Source organism: Pelophylax lessonae (genome assembly GCF_965119305.1).
Source record: "Pelophylax lessonae genome assembly, chromosome: 5".
In the NCBI taxonomy this organism is placed as follows: Eukaryota; Metazoa; Chordata; class Amphibia; order Anura; family Ranidae; genus Pelophylax; species Pelophylax lessonae.
In genome coordinates this window covers 340470614-340481837 of record NC_138772.1, presented here as the reverse complement: position 1 = coordinate 340481837, position 11224 = coordinate 340470614, and the positions used below count along the sequence as shown (strand labels likewise).

The following is an 11224-nucleotide window of genomic DNA, read 5'->3' as shown; positions in this document are numbered from 1 at the left end:
ATAGAACACCTTTGGAATGAATTAGAGTGGAGACTGCGAGCCAAGCCTTCTTGTCCAACATCGGCGCCTGACCTCACAAATGTGCTTCTGGAAGAAGGTTCAAACACTTCCATAGACACACTCCTTAGTTAGACCTTGTGGTCAGCCTTTCCAGAAGAGTTGAAGCTGTTATAGCTGCAAAGCGTGGGCCAACTCAATATTGAACCCTACGCACTAAGACTGGGATGCCATTAAAGTTCATGTGTGTGTAAAGGCAGGTGTCTTAATACTTTTGGTAATATAGTGTATATTGTCATTCAGAAAATAGCAATATTAGGCAGCAAACTTCTGTGGAAAAACTTTGAATCACTTTTTCAATCAAGTACCTCCAAGAATTGAGAAAATAAAATGTGGGGTAAGTTCAGCTGTTCCATGCTTTAACAACTTTATTAACTGGGGGGGAAAAATTAATTTGTGAAAAGCAAATAACCCTAATAATATTTTTGCAAAAAATATTTGCATACGTTATGCTTTTGGGTTGAGAGGCTCTTGTATTAAAGCTAAACTCAGGCAAGGTAAAAAGTTTCCCATTGCAGTGGGTTCACACTGCAAAGGTAGGTGCTCATTTTGTCCAGGGGAGAGGGGGAAGCCTGTTATTTACCTGATCCTTTGCTCCACTTGAAAACGGCACTCCCCCAAAATCCAATGGACTGTTCCTGGTGTCCTCAGGTCCAGAGCAGGTCTATGTAGCCTGCTCCTAGCTTGATGTCATCAGGACACAAGACCACTAGAGCATGGGGCTGCATTTTTTGATGTATTGCGGTGCATTTTTGATTCCAGGGCGGTTTTTCCACTTTTTTTTTGCCAAAGTTTTCAGATTTTTTTTTTTTTATAGTTAATGCATCTGATGCATTTTTGATGCGTCTTGCCACTTTCAGGTGCTTTCCATGTAGAAAAAAATGGAGAATGTTCTACTTTTGTTGACTGCACTGGAATGCACTGCACCAGTGTAAACTATGCCATTGGAATCCATGTTAACTACTGTCCATGTGTTTTTGATGCAGATTAAAATGCACTGTTGCTGTCGCTGTGTGTAACACTTTTAGTATGTTTAATAAACTTTGATTTGAAGAAAAGAAAAAAAAAACGCACTGGGCTGCATGTGGTGTGAACCGGACATGAAGCTGTACAAATGAAATAATGTTCTGTTTTGGGCAGGAAATAGCAGTGCTTATGATAAATGACCAGTAAAACAGACCCACAGTGGATCTGCAGATATCAAGAACTTGGAATCCCTTTAATTCAGTATTATATTTATTTTTTCCATGAACATGCAGGAAAACCTCATATAGAATCGGAACGAGCAGTGACAAGAATGTTAAAAACCCCCAAGAAGGACCTTGGAAACCTGCTTATGTTTCTGTAAAGGGGGATGGTACTTTAACACACAGGATTTTTTCTGCAAAATATTAATATAATGCTCCAATATTTCCCAATGAAATTTTTCCTAGATGTACAATGGTTAATATATTTTATGTAGGCGATGCTTGTGAGGTGCACCATTGTAAAATAATAGTGGAGCTTTTAACCCACCCCTTTCTCTCAACCAGCATGTGGTACATTCTCCTAATAGATTCATGAATCTGTGTGCACCACCAATCCTGACAGTTCACATTCAGCTTTCGTAGAGGCAGAGCTGGTAATGTCCCTTTATGAGCCGATGTACATCAGAAACCAATTGAAAAACTGTAGAGCCCTGCACTATTCATTTAAAAGCAAGGCTGTCTGCATCTCTTTCTCCAGTCCCTTTGTTCTTCAGCATAGAGGATGCACTTCAGTGGAGCTGCCTGGTAACTGAAGGCTTGGACAGCTCCCATCTTCTGTCTGCTCATTGAAACCTCTCAGCAATGTCATCTCCAGGATCCAATGGAAGTAGCCAGAGAAATTCCTGTAGGTGCAACTTTGCTTTGCCAGTGGTCTCTTGAATGCTTTAAGGGTATATGTTGTAGGTACAGATGTAAAGTTCTGTGGAGCAGAGGCGCTGCACTGCAGTGTTGGCAGTGTCTAGTTCGGGAAACGTGTTGCTTCATGCTGTCTGACTTGCTTTGATTTGGTCCAGTAGAAGGGAGATGTTGCTTATACAGTATGGTAGTGAATTGTATCCTGTGATAGTTGGAATATGGTGACAGAGCATGTGTATTGTCTCTAAAATTTTCCACGTTACAAAATTGCTTTGCATTTTTCAAACCACTTCAAATCTTTGTATCTTGTGTAAATTGCAAAAAAAAAAATTGTAAGTATAACTGTGTGTTATGGGATTGGATGGTAACAAAGCTTGTAGTCCTTTATTTTACGCAATTTATTAAGCTCCTTGGTTACGCTTAGTCAGTGGCTTGATGCTCATGCCAAGGATACATTTGTGTTTTGAAACTGTGCTTTTATTTTTATTGGCCTGTGATGCAGTATGAAGGTGTGTTTCACGTAGTGAATGCTGGTGAATGAGAATTAATGCTTGGCACTGTGGTGGTTAACCCTAGAAATTGGATTTTTGACAGATCAATATCGGATCAATACATTTTGTTGATGAATACTACCTGGGTGTTGCTTTTCTCATATTTCTCCTTTGACGGTTTTTAATTGACCCTTTCTGAGATATATCTTGCACATTTCATTATATTCATGCCTAATCTACAGCAGCAAATAGCAGCAGCAACAAATAGCCTTCAGAGATGAGTCATATAATTTAATACTGCTGTTTGTAATTGTTTCTTATGTACAGAAATAACAGTTTGCGGTTCTGCACGGCCAAGGACCAGATTACATGAGCATTGCTTCTCTCCAGGAAAATTCTATCCTATTTCTTAGGTGGCCTGTGTTCCCTACCTCATATTCTGTAATCAGACTGTCCACACTTTTTTAATGGGATGAGGAATTTTTCTCTGTTTACATTGGCTGCCATATGTATTTTTTCCCCAATACCTAAAGCTGAACTTCACTTAAAAGTGAAAGTTCCAATTATCCTCCTCCTACCTTTATTGGCGGTGACTTTTTTTCTTCTGGGAGCAGATGCCTTTTTCTGACGGGTACCCACTTCCACTATTCTTGCCAAGGCCTGCAACCTTCTGGGACATGTCACAGTCCTAGGAGGCTGTGGGACCAGTCTGAAAGCACAGCACTACACGCATGCGCAGTGGGAAGCCGGATGTGAAACAGCAGTAAGTCACATCCGACTTTCCACAGCCAAGATAGCGGTGCCAGGGGTCCAAGGACCAGCAAAGAACTGGCCTGGGTGAGGACAATGCTGGACTGTGGATTAAAGTATTTGGAGCTGCTGACTTTTTTTTTTTTTTTAACTATCTGTATGTAGCACTACTCCCATGGCAGCTGCTGTGTGGGTTCCCCTGGGTTACCATTAGTAACAGTAGACCATTCTGACCTATTTTACCTCAAAGACCAGTCCAGTTTCTTTGGTTTTTGTGTTTTTATTTGTAACTTGGATAGGAGAAGGGATGAGTGGCATACTCCAACAACTGAACTATGCACAAAAAGGCAAGGGACTGTACAAAAAATGCTGACTGACACTGGTTAACGCTGATTGAGCTAGTCACAGCTAGGCCTCTTACTGTATTTCACCTTTGAATGCGAACAAGTCCTATTAGCTTTGTAAGGCACTCCTTTCCTGTGGTAGCGGACTTTAATAGTAGATTGCACTGCTGAGCAACTTCAGGGCCCTTCCTGGCGCCCCCTTTAACCCCTAATCTTCAGGGCTTTACAACTTGGCACCCCCTTTACTTTAACACTCCGGGTTAGCTGGCTCCTTGATCCCCTTGACCTCTCTGGAGTGGTCCCCTCTCTTAGGCAGACCCCTGGGCAGATGCTTGAGTACTCGCAATACTGTTTTTCCAGAATTATTCTGCCCAGCAGCTCCACTTGGTCAGCACACTGGATCCTCCTGCAGCACAGCTCAACCCCTGGTCCCTAGGCTGACTGCCTGGACCAACTTCCTCAGCAACAGGAGGAGAGACAGCCGTCAACCTCCTCCTGGGACCTGGCTTCCCGCCCAAAGACACCCTGTCACATGCCCCCTCCAGATTTATTCCCAATCCCAGGATGCATTGCAGCAATGCCCACCCACTGGGACAGTCATGAACCCTGGTGTGCTATTGGCTAGGTTTCCTCCACTGTCCAACAAGGTCCCTTATTGGACAAAGTGGGGAGACTCCCCAGACTCAACGGGTCACACCTGGAAGCAGATCAGACCCTCCTGGTAAGCAGAACAGGGTCACATATATGCTTTGCCTAGCACCTACCTAGGAGGGTGCTACAACTAGTTCCACTTTAAAGCCCAATTAAACCTTCAGTCAGCTGAATACATTCCAGGTGGATAAAAAAAGTGTTCAGTGTCATACAGTGCATTTTCTTTCTAAAGCAGCCACAAGCTTAGTAGAAAAGCCTGTCCCGTGCCAGAAGCTGGAGAGTGGGACCCTTGTTCTCTGTGGATAAGCAGTGATATAATTGAAAAGGTCTGACATGCCCCCTTAAAGAGTCAGACCTAAAGCTTTTCTATCAGCAAAGCTCATTCTGCCCGCTATACTCAGCAGTGGGCATGTCAGGTCTCTACAAAGTGATCACTGCTTTCCCACGGAGAACAAGGGTCCCCCTCTGCAGCATGTTAGTATCAGACAAGCATTTCTACTCACACTGTGGCTGCTTTCTAAAGAAAACAAACTGTTAAAGCCCCTTCCTTACAGGGCAGGATCTGTTGGAGTCCGCCTGCTCAGCGGGGAATCTGTCCGCTGATCCCTGCTGAGCAGGTGGATGGCAAGTCTTTGTTGGCTCCGCTTATGCAGATTGGACATAGACCCAGCCTGCTCTCCTCTATGGGCGGTCTGATGTAAACAGACCGCCTGTCCGCTTACACCCTAATGAAATTCGATCTGATCAGCTAGAGGGATATGCACTGATCCCCATCTGTCTGTTTTTAGCAGGTAGAATCGGATGTTGGCAGGTCTAAACACACAAGTTGGTTTAAACCCGCCTCTCCATAGAGGGCAATGAAGGGTCTGATCGGGTCCGCAAAAAAACTGACAGGCAGATCCAACTGGTCCGCCTATGTCAAAGGATCCTAAGAGTTTGCACAACTTTTGTTTTAATTAATCTGAAGAGTTTAACTCTTTCTCTTGGCTCTCACAGCGGTCACATAATTGAAAGCCCATCCCTCTAGCTTCCGATCAGAAGTCATGCTTCTACGTTTCAGGTAATAGCTTGGTCAGTGTACTGTGAGCATCCTCTCAGCACACAACCTCATGCTCTCGTGGACACACATGTGCAGCAGCTGAATTCTAAAGCCCTACTGCCTACTTTTCCTACTGCCACATATATTCAATTTGCTGTTGGCAAGAAGTTAAACTAATAGTTCTGTGGGGCTTTAATGTGTTGCCTTGTCATTGTGTACCTTTTCATACTGTTTTTACTTTTCCAATCGTTCCCTCCACTTCCCGGGATTTCCTAAAGCCTAGGACATGATTGCAAATCTGTGTTGGGAACTGAAAATAATTTACAATTCTGTTTGCGGAAGGAACAACTGAAGTTATGTACGCGATCACCTGCTCTTACCTGGGAGTCTAGAAATCAACATAATTTGCAGGTGTTGCAAGGGGAAACCGACTAAGCAAGTTGGTCCAGAGTTAATTTTGGCCAACTTCAGAATATAGCTCTTCCTGTAGTATTGAAAGCTCTTTGCAGAGTGATCATTATATTGTGTTCTGGGTCTGCCCCAAGGCATATGCATTTTATTTCTGGGGGGGGTCATGTTTTTAAAATGGCCAAACCATCTCAGCTGGCAACTGCGAATTCAATATAGTACCCTCTCAAGGAGAGTAATACATTGACATTGTTTGGATGGGCAGCTACCGTTATATGAAAACATACTTATGGTGAGAAAGCTTGTGTTAAATTTTTGGACAAGCCTCACAGATGAATAATGATTAAAGATTTTTACAATGACCAAAAGTATAAGGTTATGGATGGAGGTGGTGGAAATGGGATTTCTTTGTGAAAAATGTACTGTTTAAATATATGAATAGCACAATATAATTATGAATTTAGGCTGCCCAGTGCTGGTCAAGTGACAATATTCAGGCCTTCAAAGGCTATTTTATATGCCGGGGTAAACAATTCTAAATGAATCTACTGATTTTTTATAGAATTGGTATTAATTGGATATAGAAAAGCACTTGTGCTATCATATATTTATCACTACTAAAATTCCTATTTTATTAACGTTATCATGTAACAGTCTGCTGTCTATTTTTCTGCCTTTGCAACTTTTTTATTCACCTTTTTGTCAGTGTTCGCGAAGGGTTCTTTGAACTGATCCACTGACAGAAGGGGTTTTCTACCAAACCTTATTTGACTTATTTGACCTTATTAGTGGACCTGTATTACATTTTAAACGTGGATTTAAAAGTGGAAGCCCTGCCAAGAGCAAACACTACAAGATGCCTGCTTTTATGTGGTTTAGCCAGAAAGCTTTATACAGTAAACCCCCCTCCATTGCGGGGGATAGTTCCTATTAAAATGCATTGTAGGCATGTTTTTTTTACTGTCACTGTACGTGTAAAAGCATTTTAAGGTCTTTAAACACACTTTTAAAACAATAGAAACGCATTTAAACACATAAAAGATACTGAGAGATATAGCAAGAGCTATGGAAAACACAAAAATATTTCATTTTTAATGATTTCTATAGTAAAATAACATTACAAAAAAAAACGCAATATACCGGGACTGCAAAAACTGAACCGCGATGGAGCGGGGGTTTACTGTATTTACTTTTGTGCCACCTTTCATTTCACTGTGTGTGCTGCCAATAGCTGATACTCATCCCTGCACAGTGTTACAGCTGAATTGGATAGAGGATACAATTTTGAAGCTGAACTCCGAACTAGGCAAATGTCTAAAATCAAGAATCATATTTATTCCTACCGGAATCTTGGTGACCATTGTGTATTTTCTTTCCAGATCTGTGCAGTTATCCAACATCATACAACTCCTCCACTTTTCCTATGTTTAAGATTTTGCAGTAATAAAGATCACAGCTGCTCTCTCCTTGTGCAGGGTGACTGGTGTTGTGTCCCCACTGTAATTTTCTGCTGGCAGCCTGTAGTAGAGAAATAGAGTTCTACATACATAAATTAAAAGACAACTATGGACAAAGTTTTTTTAGGGTCACAGGAATACATTTCATTTTGTTTTCCTTTGAGCCAGAGTCAGTTGATAAGCAGGAATTAGGTAATGGAGCAGAGCTACGCCAGGCTCAGGAAGTATCCCGACAATAATGTTGGGATCCACCTGGCTGTCTGACAGCTGGATCTTTCTTTCAGCACGCAGCCCAATGCACCCACCTCCTCCCCAGCCTGAAACCCTAACGGAGCAACTAGATGGACAGTCACTGCTCTCCACGTTAAATCGTAGTTCCGGCCTCAAAATCGATAAAATCGATTTTGGGCCATCCGCTTGCTAAGGGGAACCTGAAAAAGAAATGGACTGGTGATTTTTTTTTTTTTTTTGGTCACTTACCTTCTTATTGAAGAAAATATACTCACCTACCTTCCATTTCCTCCCTCTGCGGCCGCGGCCCGCGCCGTCACGTCCGGTTTGCGATGATTCCTGGGAGCTAAACGTCATCGCTCCCAGGAATCAATGCACTGGCCCCGCTCGTCACTTCGGTGCAGGCACCGCATTCACTGCTAAACAGCTTCTGGGCATGCCCAGAAGCTGTGCAGGGATGCCGCGCCTGCACCAGAAGTGACGAGCGGGGCCGGTGCAGTGCATTGTGGGACTCCGACGTCACGAAGAGGGACGCTGTGGCTTCAGCTGCCCACACCTGAGATGGCAGCGCTGGAGAAGAAATTTTCTAGGTAAGTATTTCGTCTTACAGGTAAGTGCGACTCGGGACAGTTCAGAGGCTATCCATTATGGAATGTACTAGCCCTGACTGTCCCAGGGGTATTTTTAGCTCAAATTGACCCCCGAGGCCAGAACTCCGCTTTAAGCAGAACGAGAGCCGAGCTATCAGTAGTCACGCTGTTTTTTCGCTCTGATTCGATGTGTTTTTTTTTTTTAAATATCCCATCCTTCCTTTAATGGTCTCTGCTAGTGATCGACCAATATCGTTTTTTAATGCTGATACTGATATTTTGGTCATCGGATATCGGTAACGGCTGATATTTTCGGACATGTAAAAAACTTTTTTTTTTCTAAAGGTACTAAAAGACCCCAAACCCCTCTGAAAAGCTTTGGCCAAGTTTGGCTTTTTTGAATGCTGTCAGTTTTTTTAATTCGGCGCCGGGTACCCGGAAGTGATGTCATGACATCACTTCTGTTTTTTTTACATGGAGACCGTCGCATGCGCACTTGCGGTAGGGATACTGACTTTCACGGGGACACATCTTCATGCTACACTGGGTCTTCTCTTCGGCGGTGGAGGTAGGATGCCCAGGTCTGCTGGTGGGACGGGAGACCCGGGTGAGCCGTGGAATGCGGCGGGAGGGGGGGACGTCACCTCCCGCTCCTTGTAATGACAGCTGAGCGGCTTCTCAGCCGCATCGGTTGTCATTACAAGTCAGCCGACCGTCGGCTATTGACACCGGTACCGGGGTGATGCCTTTAGCTGCAGCCATCACCCCAGGACATGCACTTTCCCTAAATATCGGCAATATCGGTAACCTCAGGGGCCGATTTCCGATATATCAGGGAAAGTGCATATCGGCCCCCCGATATATCGGTGTTGCCAATAATCAGTCGATCTCTAGCCTCTGCACAGACTGTGTACACCACAGTTATGCCACCTTTACATATACATGGCAATGTCTGAGTTTGCAATGGCATTTAGTGCACACAGATCAGATCTATTATTTGTGGCTATTGAGGAATATTTTTAAAGTTGTTGTGCCCGGAGTTCAGCCTGAACATTAGATAGGTTGGTTTAGCTATCCACTTACCAAGCCTGATAATTTACCCTACAGAGATGCTGTAGGAGCTAAGGAAGGGGGCGGTGTATAGAAATTTTACCAAGTTCAAGCACTTAACCAGAATTAGGGGGCTTGGTGGTATTCCAGTTGCTATTTCTGAAAGAGGTGCAAAAACAAGTGTAAACTTCAGAATGGAAAAAAACAATGAAGACAGTATATTGCTTAATGTGAACATGATAATAAAAAAATTGGAAGCTTATTAACTATAAAATAATAGTTGTAATTTTAGGTCTCACTGACAGGAAAATCCTTGGGTGTGTGAAATATGTTATATTATCTATGCTTAATGCTTCCTCGGATGTCCCTCTGGGTGTTTTTGGAGCTCCCTAATCGTGCCGCTTACCATGCAGACCCTTCTATGGCTTCCACATAAACTATGACCCACAACCCTGAGCCCACTTATGCAACGCAGTATGAAATTATGGGATTCTGTGTGGTACTCAAGCTCTCTCATGTCTCCTTTCCAGCCTCTATTACCCATTACCAACAACCCCCCAGTTTCCCCCCTGGCATAGATTAGGCTCAGGCATTCTCTTGCTGGACCTCTCATGGCCTTATGCATGTGCAAAACTTTCTGACACTTGGTCTTTTCTGACATGGGCCGCCCTCCGAGACACCCACAATGCTCCGCAGTTGGAATTTTTTCTCTAACTTCAGCTACGGCATTGGCTATCTTCTCTCTGACGTACCTCTACTTATCATTTCTGGAAAACGGCATTTGAACATACCTGCCAGCACTCTCTGGGCCTTATTTCCACTCTCTATGCGTCGATCACCCTCCACTTCTCTTTCTCATACGACTCAGTGTGAATTAGACTTGCTGTCTGAGATAACCCCGGCAGACTGGAGCAAAGCCTGGTGTTCTGTTGCTAAAGGCTCGTTTAACACTGCCACCTTAGAAGCTGCGTATCAAGTGCTCCCTACGGTGGTATTGGGCTCCAGCCTGAATCATCCATGCAAATCTGACTTTCAATGTGACCAGTGTGGAGATGTTCTGCACACCTGGTGGACATGTCCATGACTGGTAAGCTTTTGCTCTCAAGTCTTCGGCATATTGCATACTCTGTTCCACTTGAACATCTGAAAAGATGCTAAATTTGCTTTATTGCATTGCCTTATCCTGGGCTTATTTGCTTGCCAACGTAAAGATTGGCATCCTTATTTTATCAGCTAAAAGAACGATTGCCCAGGCCTTGAAAAACCCGAATAGTGTGGGACAGCTTTCACTGACACCGCTGATGATCCCAAGTCCCTGCTCCTTTTCCCCCTCTTAGCCTTGCTTCCTCTCCTTTTTCTTGTTTCTTCTGCCTTTTGCTCTCCGTTTCTTCATGGGACTCTGCTTGCCCCCTTGGTTTATAGTATATTGCACTGTTGTCTGGAACTTAGTATATCCAGGTCTACAACCGTTCGCTATGGGGATCTTTCCTGGACCTCTCATGCCTTGTGTTTTATATCGATCATGTTTGATTATTGATGTTATGCCTCCTTTTTCATCAGCACCATGTAAGCCTTACTGTACTCATGATGTCAGTTGTGGGCAGATTAGGTGCTTTTCCTTGTTACTCTATTTTAAATTATTAAAAATGATTGAACCCAAAATAGGCTTTATTATAGTTCTAGTTAAAAAACATCGGGCAACAGAACACTGAAAAGGCTATCACTCTGCTCTGTCCTCATTTTGAGGTTCATGTTATACTGCAATGCAATACATTCTATTAGTCTATAGTCCTGACTCTCCAACTTCCTAAGGCTAGCCATACACATTAAAACTTGGCAGAATAAGAGAAATTGATAGATTCTGTCACCCACGCTAAACAGGCTGGATGTAGGAATCTACCCTGCCTGTTATCAGAACAACAGAACAGTGACTGCATCTGATTGGCTGCAATTACTGTTTGGCTGAGAATTTTCCACATGGCCCCTATTTTCAGATTAAAGTTTATCAAGTCAGGTGGTGCCGAAAGGCTTGAATTTAGCCAATTCAGCAGGAATCGGTCAAAATTCAAGCTGCATATGGCCAGCATAAGTACTGCTCTACAGGGGATTGTGGAAGGCTTATACTGGGAGATTCATATGCTTTTACCAGCTGTATTTAAATATATATTTTTAACAATTTTGTTAACAACATTTTATTTCTGCTGGCAGTTCAGTTTGAACCTTACCAGTCTCTGTTTTCACATGTATCTGATCTACAGTAAGTCAAATATTCA

At 43.2% G+C, this 11224-nt stretch overlaps 1 protein-coding gene across 1 annotated transcript in view; it reads left to right on the top strand.

The window, feature by feature from the left end:
• Positions 1-1642: 1642 nt before the first annotated feature.
• Positions 1643-11224, top strand: part of DTNBP1 (dystrobrevin binding protein 1) — a 154606-nt gene continuing 145024 nt past the window's right edge. Inside the window, exon 1 of the mRNA XM_082258421.1 lies at positions 1643-1929. Coding sequence (XP_082114547.1) covers positions 1887-1929 — 43 coding nt within the window. The 5' untranslated portion in view covers positions 1643-1886. The remainder of the gene's footprint in view (positions 1930-11224) is intronic.